Source organism: Alexandromys fortis, unplaced genomic scaffold (genome assembly GCF_014885135.2).
Source record: "Alexandromys fortis isolate MF-2015 unplaced genomic scaffold, M_Fortis_MF-2015_v1.1 scaffold_173, whole genome shotgun sequence".
Lineage (NCBI taxonomy): Eukaryota > Metazoa > Chordata > Mammalia > Rodentia > Cricetidae > Alexandromys > Alexandromys fortis.
In genome coordinates this window covers 1180369-1192785 of record NW_026068051.1, presented here as the reverse complement: position 1 = coordinate 1192785, position 12417 = coordinate 1180369, and the positions used below count along the sequence as shown (strand labels likewise).

General features: G+C 40.5%; 1 protein-coding gene across 1 annotated transcript in view; it reads right to left on the bottom strand.

Moving 5' to 3' along the window:
• The window catches only part of Ints2 (integrator complex subunit 2), a 52736-nt gene that overhangs the window by 5287 nt on the left and 35032 nt on the right, over positions 1-12417 (bottom strand). Inside the window, 5 exon segments of the mRNA XM_050119515.1 lie at positions 77-182; positions 284-391; positions 689-940; positions 2411-2609; positions 8578-8703. Coding sequence (XP_049975472.1) covers positions 77-182; positions 284-391; positions 689-940; positions 2411-2609; positions 8578-8703 — 791 coding nt within the window.

Genomic DNA, 12417 nt, shown 5'->3' with positions numbered 1-12417 from the left:
CACACACACAGGCACGCTTCTGAGTCAGTAGTAAGCGTTATTCGATGCTTTTGTTGATGCTGGATTGGCTACACACCTGTTAGCAAAGTTCCCATGACATTGACAGCTAAGCGAGCCACACTAAGTGACTTTGGTAATGCATACTGGATACACAAATGAGAAAGCAGCTGTATAGCAAATATCTGGAATACAAAATCCAAATGTTATATATTTCTTTAGAAAAGACTACTAAAAATTATAAAATATCTTCCAATTTTTCATCAAGTTCTAAAATGGTCACTACCTGTTTTTCAAGTTCAGGTTGCGCAATAAGCTCCGGTATAAAATCCAGACAGATGTGCATAGAAGGGATGCCCGCAACTGTCAGAGGCAGAAGTTCGCAGGGATAGCCCTGTCTCGGGAAGAAGGGAGAAGTCAAATACAGAGAGAAGCTTCACCTCCTTTCTGTAGCATCTGTTCTGAGTACCAAATGTCTGTGACTGTTTCAGAACAGCACTTTCCTCATACATTAGAACAGAGAACAGAAAGTATTAGAGTATCTTATCAATAGTCAGAATTTGGATTTTTCAGTATATTGCATGGGATCATGATCCTTTCTCATTTTCAAATTTCCTATATTAATTTAATATATAAAACCCTACATAACAAATACAATTCAAAAACTCCACGTCATTCTTTGAGCACGCACCTGGAAGTGAACAAGTTTGGCAATGTTGGGATCAGCAATGTACATCTGGTGCAACAAGCAACAGATAAGGCACTGGACTTCACGGAGGTTACAGAGCAGACTGGCTTCTCCTTCCTCCGTTTCTTTATGTGGTGTGCTGCTGGTAATGACACTTTGAGTATTCCTGAGGGACATGTCTGGACTGGCACCTTTCGCCTTTTCCTCTTCAGTAGGCAAACAAATCTCCAAGAGAATCTGGACAGCTGCACTATCCTACAAGATGATAAAAAGTGGATGTAAGAAGTCGGAGAAGTTGAGGGGAGCAAATGGGAAGAGGGAGAAAACTGCAGGCAGGATGTAAAATAAAATTTAAAAAATAATAAAGTCGTCAGCCTAGAACAAACCAATGTCTAAACAACAATGAAAGAGAATAAAAGTCTACTCTGGGGGAAAAAATAAGTCTGAGAAGTTGACCTGAAAAAGAAATCTCTTTTTTCATATGAACAGAAATGGCGCAATAGTTCTTTTGAAACACACAAACACCATAAAAGTGGTAATTCTTAGAGAAGAACTGAGCAATTTACAGTGCAGAGAGTTTCACACTTTTTGGGTTACAAACTCCTGAGGAGTCTGAAAAAATACACTTTTCTCATAAAAATAAACACATGCCACAGGCTAGAGATGACATGGTTAAGAGCACTGGCTGCTCTTTCAGAAGACCCGGGTTCAACTCCTAGCATCCACGTGGCAGCTCACTACAGTCTGTAACTCGAGCCCCAGCGGATCCAGCACCCTCTCCAGACATGATACACAAACATAAGTGCAGGCAAACAACCACACACATAAAATAAAATTAAAAAAAAAAAAAAAGAAGCACCTGGCATCAACTACTAGGAAGATTTCATGAACATCTACCGGACAGGTAACCTGAAACAAAGGCCTCCAAAGGCGACCCACGCCTGACTCCCTTCCTTCCTCTCGCCCTCCCACTCTCCTCAAGATCCTAACAGGTGTGTCCCCATTTTCCTCTCTGTCACACCAGAGGGCAGGGCTTGAGAAGGGACCTATATGGAAAGGACAGCCTGACATTTTACAATACTATGTCTTCACTTACTTTGCTGTTTATTTTCTGTCTCCAACATCTGATTTCCTTTTGTACCATCTCATCTTTAAAATCAGGTAACCAAAGATTATACCTCCTTTACTACCATGTCCCTGGTGCTTGAATTCTATCTGACACACAGGTGTCCAATAAATGTGTTGATCAAGTGAAGATATAACTTAAAACTGATAAAAGGCTTAAATTTGTTGACTATAAATCCTATTAAAATATGTATTAAACTTTCATAGTGAAAATCCACCTGATACTCAGAAGCAAAGATGATCATGTTTTAGGTTCTAAAATAAAAGGAACTCACAATGTCAACAGTGTGTATACAGGGCACAATGTGTGATCTATTTATTTAGTTAAAACAAACATTACCAGGTGGTGGTGGTGGTGGTGGTGGTGGTGGTGGTGGTGGTGGTGCACACCTTTAATCCCTCCCTTGGGAGGCAGAGGCAGGTGGATCTCAGTAAGTCCAAGGCCAGCCTGGTCTACAGAGTAAATTACAAGGACAGCCAGAGATGTAATACAGAGAAACCCTGTCTCAAAACCCACCCAAAAAAAAAAAAAAAAAAAACAGAACAAAACAAAACAAACAAACATGCCATTTGACTTAATTTAACTTTAGCAAATTTTACCTGGGCAGCCAGTAATGCATTTTTCAGCTCTTCTCTGGTGACTTCCGGGGCATCAGCCTGTCCAAGCAAACCTATTGTATTGTTCTGGGAAGGCCGATCTTGCTCTGCTGTCTCCTTCAAATGGGCACTGAGGTAAGCTTTAGATGCGAGAAGATACCCATTCAGCATGTGTAGAGTAATATCCATCATTGGGGGGCACCTAAACAAAGAAGAAAATGTATCAGGAAGAATATCAATTTAAAACTTAGTTAGAACTTAGCTGGGCAGTGGTGGTGCACACCTTTAATCCCAGCACTCGCAAAGCAGAGGCAGGCGGATCTCTGTGAGTTCAAAGCAAGTCTGGTCTACAAAAGCTAGTTCCAGGACAGGATCCAAAGCTACAGAGAAACCCTGTCTTGAAAAACCACACACACACACACACACACACACACACACACACACAGACACACACACCTTAGTTAGAACTTAACCAATTAAGTTTACATCCTTTGAAAAACACAGTTTAACAACTTTTCCCAATAAAATACTCATCCCTAAAGGCCTAAATCGGGTGTGCTGGTGCTTGCCTATAATCCCAGCACTGGGGAAGCTGAATCACAAGGGTGGTAAATACTAGCCAGCCAGGGCCACAGAGCAGGACCACTGCCCTCCAAAACAATAAATATATTGTATTTCTTATTTTTTGCACTTCAAGATTCAAAACACCTTTCTTCATTTTATCAGCTAAAATAAAATGTAATTAATGTAGTAAAAGATATAAGTTTTTTATGAAAAATGACAAAGCAGTAAATCTCCTAGACAGAGCCTTCAAAAATACACATTCCATTATTGACAAAGATGGAAATAAAACAGACTATTATTTCTTTCTATTCCTCTTCTTTGGTGCAAGAAAGCAAGACACTTCTGTACTCTAAAAGTGAATGAGCATCCATTTAATCTGGACAAATTACTTGCTGAGCTTCAGTTTCCTCATCTATAAACTGGGTACACATCAGGACTGCTGGAGCAGGGCTGAGGCAAGAAAATCACAAATTCAAGACCATCTTGGGCAACTTGGCAAAAGCCCATCTGAAAATAAAGACTACAAAGGAGACTGGGAAAACAGCAAGCAGTGAAGCGCTTGCCTAGCATGCACAGGCCCTGGATTCAACATCTAGCACTAAAGACACACAAACACAGTGGAAACAATAATGGCCTCTACCCATGCATGATTAAATAAACTGTAATGATTTTTCCAAAAGGACAAAATGATCTGAAATATTTTTTAAAAATTTAAATGTCAAATTAGACATCGTGAATCAGAGCTTCTAGGAAATAACCCTGCTAATTCCCATGTGAAACCAGCCAATAGTCAGGAGATAGGCAGGACTATGACGCCAGCACGGGAGGGAACACTGAGGCCGCACCAAGTGTTTCTAGGAACAGAATCATCCCTGTAGTAGTACTATGAAATGCTTTCCTTCTGGTTGTTGGCTGACTTTGGATTCATGGTCCTCCTGTCTCAGTCTACAATACATATTTTCATTTTTTATTCCCCCTCCCGTGTGTGTTTGCGTGCGCGCGCATGCACACAAGGTGTTTGAGGCTGAACATGCTGAGCAAGTGCTCTGGTACTGAATTAGATCCCTAGCCACTACTTGCAATGTTTTTTAAAACCACCCACAACAAGAACTATAAGTTTTACAGCACAATGAAGAACGAGGCTATATAGATACAACAATTAAGTTTCCTCTGGAGATAGACCTGGAATTGGTCAAAAGAAGCCAACAAGGAATTTGGCTTTACCAATGTCAGAATGACTGCTGCAAGAGTGAGACTTCCTTTTCTTTTCTTTCTTCTCTCTCTCTCTCTCTCTCTCTCTCTCTCTCTCTCTCTCTCTCTCTTTCTCACTCTCTCTCTTTCTCACTCTCTCTCTTTCTCTCTCTCTCTCTTGCTTGCTTGCTTGCTTGCTTTTGAGACAGGGTTTCTCTATAGCTTTGGAGCCCGTCCTGGAACTAGCTCTTGTAGACCAGGTTGGCCTCGAACTCAGAGATCCACCTGCCTCTGCCTCCCAAGTGCTGGAATGAAAGGCATGTGCCACCACTACCCGGCCCATCTACTTTTCTAAGGGCTGGAGAGATTGCTCAGTGGTTAAGAACAATGACTGCTCTTCCAGAACACCTGGGTTCAATTCCCAGCACCCAAATGGAAGCTCACAACTGTCTGTACCTCCAAGATCCAACACTCTCATACAGACATACATGCAAGCAAAACATCAATGCACATAACATAAAAATAAATTATTAAAAAAAGTTTTTCTGAAAGATAAACAAGAAATAACAATAGCTGACAACATATTAAAATATTCAATCTAATAAAAATATAAAATAAATCCATTTTTCATTTTCCTATAAAATATAAAATAGAAATGAACAAGAAGGTATACAATATAAAACACTACAATGGAATATAAATGTAAACTGGCTGAGTCCTTGTGGATGGCAACATGAATCAAAATTCTTAAAAATGAGTATTTTGACCAGTGGTGGTGGTGCACACTTTTTATTCCAGCACTCAGGAAACAGAGGCAAGCAGATCTCTGTGAGTTTGAGGCCAGCCTGGTCTACAGAGCAAGTATCATGACAGGCTCCAAAACCACACAGAGAAACCGTGTCTCAATAAACAAACAAACAAACAACAACAACAACAACAAATACACACCTACTAATATAAGTAAAGGTTCTCAAGCAAAAGGTTCAAGCTACAAAAACACCACATCCATTCAAACAGCAAATTTCGACAGATAGAACTAAGGCAAAGTCATCTACTTGGGCAGATTCTTAACATAGGTTATTTGTTTTACAATCAGCAGATAAAGGCTCTTGCCATGAAAGCCCTGTGACCTGGAACCCACAAAAATGGAGCATGAGAGAGGAACTTGATGAAGTTGTCATCTGACCTTCACATACATGTCAGAGTATGCATACCATTCCCCCCACACAATAATGAATAAAGTCAAACACTGAGTAAAAGAAATGTCTGTTTTCTAGACTACACTGTCGGTTTAAATACAATAGCCACAAGCTTATTCTACTGATTCTTATTTCCTACAAAAGCTTGACCTCAGCAAACTATATTTAGGTGATTTTTTAAAAAAGTTTTATCACTTTGAGAATGTCATCTACTGGGAGATACCAAATAAATATGTGCAAGATAGATTTATTTTTTAATTTATTTGTGTGTGTGTGTGTGCACTGTATGTATTTGTTAATGTAGATGTAGAAACACGCTCACACACGTGGAGGCCAAAGGATAATGTAAAGTGTCTTTATTTTTTGAGACAATGTCTCACTGAACCTTCAGTGCATGAATTTGGCTAAGCTGGCTGGCTAACTTGCCTCATCCCAGTGTCGTCTGCCTCTATCCCCATCTCCCATGTGGGTTCTGGGATCTGAACTCTGGTCCTCACAGCAGGCACTTTAGTCTATTTTGCCTAAAAGTCAAAGCCCTCTCATAGTCTAACCTCAACTTATTTTCTCAATCGGAAAGCACACATTTCTCAATTTTAACCTTCTGCTTCAAATATTCTTCTCAAAATATTTTCCATGAAAATAGGGCATGCAGATGCACATCTGTAATCCTAGCCCTCCAGAGACACAGGAAGAGCAGCATGAGGCCAGGACCAGCCTGGTCTGGATAGTGAGCTTGTCTCAGAAGAGTCAAGACCAAGCGGAGCAGCTTTCCTCCATCGCTGTGCTGTCCGCTCTGGTGGCTGTGGAGGTTCTGTGGCTGCCGGGGTTGTTCGTGTTTACATTCTTATTTGTTCATGTATTTTGTGTGCATGTGCATTTGGGTATATATGTGTCAGTTCTACCATCTGTATCACAAGGGTCAAACTTAGGCCATTAGTCTTGGCAGTAAGTACCTTTTCCTCCTCCACCATCTCACCAGCCCATTTTTGTTTATACAGACAGAGTCTAATTCTAGCCCAGACTGTCTTCAAACTCATATAGTTGATGACAATGACCCTGAACTCCTGATCCAAGTGCTTGGGCCCACAAAATGCTGGACCCATTATGCATGTACCATTATGCAACACTACCTGTTTTAGTTGATGTTGCCCTGTGTCCATCCTTTAAAATGCTACTCAGGTCCCATCTCCTCCACATATTTCCTAACTTTCTTAAAGAAAGATTTTATGCTTTAAATTATATGAAGTTCTTTTGAAATTACTTTATATTAGATTTTTTTAAGTGTATGAATGTCTTGCCCACATGTATGTGTGCCTGGTACTCGAGGAAGTCAGAGCCCCTGCAACTTTAGTTACAGATGGTTGTGAGCTGCCATGTGGGTGCCGTGAACCAAACATAGGTCCTCTACATGAGCAAAAAGTGGTCTTAACCTCTGAGCCATCTCTCCAGAACCTTTTTGTTTTACATTGTGTGTGTGTGTGTGTGTGTGTGTGTGTGTGTGTGTGTGTGTGTGTGTAGATGGGTATGTGTATTACACAGAGTACAGTGCCTGAAGAGGCCAGAAAGAGGGCGTTTGATCCCCTGATGCTAGAGTTATAGGCAACTGTAAGCAGTCTGAGAGTGCTGGAGTGTTGGAAAGCGAACTCCAACCCCAGGGAAAAGCAGTAGAAGAGCAATCTCCCAAGCCCAGTATTTCTTTTCATTTTATTTCTTTCTTTTTTGTTTTTGTTGTTTGATGGTTGGTCGGTTTTGACTTTATTTTCCTGAGACAGGGTTTCTCTGTATACCTCTGGCTATCCTGAAATTCACTCTGTAGACCAGGCTGGCCTCAAACTCAAAGATCCAACTGCCTCCCAAGTGCTGGGATTAAAGGCGTTCAGTATTTTTCTTTGTTTTTTTTTTAAATAATTTATTTTTATTTTCTGTTTATTAGTGTTTTGCCTGCATGCATGTCTGTGTGAAAGTATGAGAGCCTGGAAATGTAGTTACAGACAGGCGTAGGCTGCCATGTGGGTGCCGGGAATCGAACCCAGGTGTTCTGGAAGAGCAGTCAGCGTTCTCAACCACTAAGCTGTCTCTCCATCTCCCAGCACAGTATTTAACATAAAAGAAAAAAAAAAGATTCAACTGGGCGGTGGTGGCACATGCCTTTAAGCCTAGCTCTCAGGAAAGAGGCAGGTGGATCTCTGTGAGTTTGAGGCAAGCCTGGTCTACAAAAGGAGTTCCAGGACAGCCAGAACTGTTACACAGAGAAACCCTGTATCAAAAAAAAAAAAAAAAAAAGGAAAAAATTTCATTTTGATCAAGTGCAGTGGTGCTTATTTTTAATCCTAGTACTCAGGTGGATCTCTGTGAGTTCAAGGTCAGCCTGGTTGACAGAGCTAGTCGTAGGTCAGCCAGGGCTACACAGTGAGATCCTGACTCAAAAAAAACAAAAACAAAAACAACAGCAGCAATTCATTTAGTACATCACTCAGCTGCATAGGACCACGCTAGTTAAAGTTCCATACATTTTGCCTTCTTTCCCCATGGTGATGTTGACCATTAAAGGTAGGCCACTCAATTTATTTACCTTTACAATTACTTAGAATGACAGCTTGAAATTCAAATATTAAATTCTGTTCATTAACCTCTGCCTTTTGAAATGAAGCCATTTCAAAACAATTAGCCAGAAAATAAAGACAAATATGGAACTGGTGAAGCTAACATCACAACTGACGTCAAACAGGTGGCAGCTTTAGAGCATGGGATGACATGGAAGTGTGCCGGTGCTTTAAAATCAGGTGACAAGGCCTCTAATGCCAGCACTAAGACAACTGAGGCAGGAAAGTTAGGAGCCAAACCAGGAGTTCAAGGTCTCCCTCACCGTACTGTGAGACCTTGTTTCAAAATAAAACACGAGAAGCAAAGTCATTTCAGTGAGCTAGCAATGGTGCTGTTCTTCACCAGCTGCCTTTCGAGAGACAGAAAAGCCCTACTCATGACTACCAAAGCCAAGAATGCCTTTTTTTAAGACAAGATTTTATTGTACACAGACTAAATAATACATTGACTATAAATTATGAATATATGCTGCTAGAAAAACAAAAGCTACAAAATACATATATATTACATATATATTTATAACAGAAATAGAATATTAAATTATTTTCTTTCATTTCTCTTGATTCTACAAAGTACAGCTCTATTAAAAAAAATGAAATTCAAATAACTTACCTGTGAACCCTCCGGTCACACCTCAAGACAATGAGAGGATCTATCATCAAATCATTCTGGGTATATTTTTGTTGTCGTATAAACTTTATGGAAGGTTGGAGTGCATTAACCGTCATTACCCACAACCTGATTAAAAAAAAAAAGTCACATGTTCATAATAGCTATGTTTCAATGGTCATTTAGTCCTTTTTTAAAAAAATAAATAAATAAATAAGAAGGTAGAAGAAAAGAAGGAAGGAAAATATTTTCAAGTAAACCAAAAAAGAAAGAAAGAAAGAAAGAAAGAAAGAAAGAAAGAAAGAAAGAAAGAAAGAAAGAAAGAAAGAAAGAAAAAACGGTGTGAAAAACCTTTGGATTTCCTTTGCTGTTCGTTTCTGAGCAAGGCTCTCATTTAGTTCAGGCTGGCCCCAGACTCACTATATAGCTGAGGAGACCTGAACTTCTGATTCTCCTGCAGCTCTTCCTGAGTGCTGAGATCACAGGAATGTGCCACCATGACTGGTTCATGCACTGCTGGGGGTGGAACTCTGGGTTTCATGTGTGCTAGGCAAGCACACTACCGACCGAGCTACATCCCCTGCCCTGTGAATAAATAAACTCTGAAGGATTAAAAACTAGACATTTTTAATCCCAGCACTTGGGAGGCAGAGGCAGGTGAATCCCTGTGAGTTTGAGGCCAGCCTGGTCTACAAGAGCTAGTTCTAGGACAGCTAGGTCTGTTACACAGGGAAATCCTGTCTCAAAAAAAAAAAAAAATACAAACAAACAAAAACTAAACATCTATGATATATTATTATGTCTTTAAAGCAAAGGTAAGTTAAACAACAAACACAGCAGCCTCTAGTCTTTGCAGCAGAGGTGGAATGATCATAACAATTGGGAAGAATGTAAATTAAAAACTCAGTCCTAACACACTTAGCATATTAAGAGGAAAAGTTTAGTAAAAATAAAAAATCAAAATTACCACAATTTTGAAACTGTACTATCCCCATAAATATAATATATCTCACTGTAAAATATTACTTTAAAATCCGGCAGATTACAGATATGGCTAAGCTGACCATATAAGAGAATTGCTGAGGAAAATACACCATGGGTGGTACTTGATCTCTTACAGTGTCTCACACAGAACTTGACACTTAAATATGAAACAGGATCCAAGGACCAGACATTTACAAGAAGTTTTATTTAGAAAAAGATTAAAATACACTAAAGAAAGAAAAAAACTCCAAAACAATGGAAAATATAGGAACAATATTAGCAAGGGGAAAAAAGGGCCTGGTGGTGATGGCACGAGCCTTTAATCCCAGCAGGAGGCAATCTCTGAGTTCAAGTCAGCCTGGCCTACAGTGTGAGTCCTAGAACAGCCAGAGTTATACAGATGAGATAAATTCTCCCTGTGTATGCCAGGATATCCTGGAATTCCTGATCTTCATACCTTGTCTTCTGAGTACTCCTGTTGCAGATATGTTCCACCACGTCCAGGCTTTAAAACAGGGCATTATTACTAGGGCTGGAGAGATGGCTCAGAAGTTAAGAGCATTTATTGCTCCTCCAGAGGACTGGAATTCAGTTCCCAGAACCCAGGTAAGGTGGCTCAAACCCACCCACTTGTAACTCCAGCTCCCAGGCACCTACTATCTCTGGCCTCCTCAGGCACCTGCACTCACATGCACATACCAACACAAAGCACACAATTCAATTTATTCAAGAAGTAAAGTCCTAAAAAGTAAGACACTGCTCACCAGAACAAAAAAGCAACCAAGAACCCAATACTATGAAGAGGAAAAAAAGATAAACATCAAAACACTTCATTATTAAATTCCAGAACACAAAGGGAGGGAACGCCTGTTATGAATGAAAAAACAATGGTCATATACAAAGGGCTGGAAAACAGTAAACACCAGATCACCAATAGCCAGCGGTGCGGTGATATTTTATTTATGTTTTAACAAATAAAGCTTGCATGAAGAGCAGGGAGCAGAGCTAAGCCACTAGAGGCTAGGCAGTGGTGGCTCACACCTTTAATCCCAGTACTTGGGAGTCCCATGCCTTTAATGCCAGCACTAGGGAGGTGGAGACAGAAAAATTTATGGCTGGGTAGAGAGAGGACTATAAGGCAAGACAGTAACTCAGTCTGAGTATTCCGTCTGAGGTGTAGTCTGAAGCCGTCAGTCAGAGGACACAGTCTGAAGTCGCAGTCTGAGGACAGGATCACCCCTTTGGTCTGAGCAGTGGTAGAGGTAAAAGGGCTGCCACTCTGCTTCTCTGATCTCTCAGCATTCAACCCCTAATATCTGACTCCAGGTCAGATATTAAGAACAATTAGAACTTGTGCTACACAGTAGAAATTCCAAGTTAGAAAAACAGTGCACTCGAATTTATGAACTACACTTAGGCAAAATAGCAATCACATGTGAAAAGAATAAAACCTCCAAAAATATCGCCAAAAAAAAAAAAAAACCCACCTCCCCCTCACCCCCACTCAGCCTTTCTCGGGAAGCACTGCAGAATGTGCTCCATGTGGACAGAAGCCAGGAAAGAAAACAGGGCTCCCAGCAGAGCACAGACAGCAGCGGTTGAAGGACAGCTGTGCGTGCTCCAGGGAAAGTGAAGATAGAAAGAGATGCGTCCCATGAAAATCAACTACTGATTGGTTATATGCTGTAATTACTATAGAGTAAGCTCATCTTAATAAAGAGTATAGGATGAACTATTTATTACTGATAGCATAACAAATGGAAACAGGGCAAGTATTATGACAATGCAAGAATGGGGAATGGCACTCATGTGTAAGAAAGAAACCATTATGGAAGTGTAGTTCAGGGGCAGCACACCTGACTAGCATGCTCATAGACTGAGTGTGATTCCCCAGCAACAAAGGAAAGGAAGGAAGGGAGGGAGGGAGGGAGGGAGGGAGGGAGGGAGGGAGGGAAGGGGATTCACAGAAAGGAAGAGCAAGTCAGACTGCTAAACTTCGCAATGACTAAGTCAGATAAACAAAAGGTCGTATTTGTTATAAGCCTATTACTGAGCTAAAATTAAGGAATGTAAATATTAGATTTATTGTTGTTGCTGTTGTTTTGTTTTTAAAACAGGGTTTCTCCATGCAAACTGTCCTGGATGTCCTGGGACTCACTTTGTAGACCAGACTGGCCTTGAACTCACAGAGATCCACCTGCCTCTGCCTCCCAAGTGCTGGGATTAAAGCCATGCACCACCACCACCTGGCTAGATTTTCTTTTTTAACTGAAACTGGTTTCCTCTGAGTAGTCATGGTCTAAAATAGAAAAGTGTGAAACAGACATTATATTATGGGTATTTATTAATTTGATGTTAAATAACATTTGAATTTAAAAGCATAACTATTCCCAATTCCCAGAACTACTAAACCAAGCTCTCAGCTAAGTAAAATCACTGTTACTATTGTCTAACCGGCCAGGTGTTATGATACAATCTATGAACTAGCACCCACCAACTGAAGAACACAAGCGAAGCACACCCCTGTTCTCCAATCTCTGCTACACAATGCATCATCTGTGGCTCTGCTTTCAGACATCCTGATGCCTCGCTCCTGCTGCAGATGCAGATCTAACTGCATGGATTATGGGTTAGGGATCAGGGATGTAAAGCAGTGCACATGACTCGAGGAGCAGCAGACTCTGGAACCACAGCCATGATGTGAGACACAGTGATCTGAAACAGTCAGCCTCAAGTAACTACACAGAGGAAACTACTTTAACAGAACTTTCTCAAACTGCTAATAGCTTTTATTTCTTAAAGTATTCTTTAAAATGTAACAAATCTTTTTTTGTGTGAGAGACAAATCTTACTATGAGG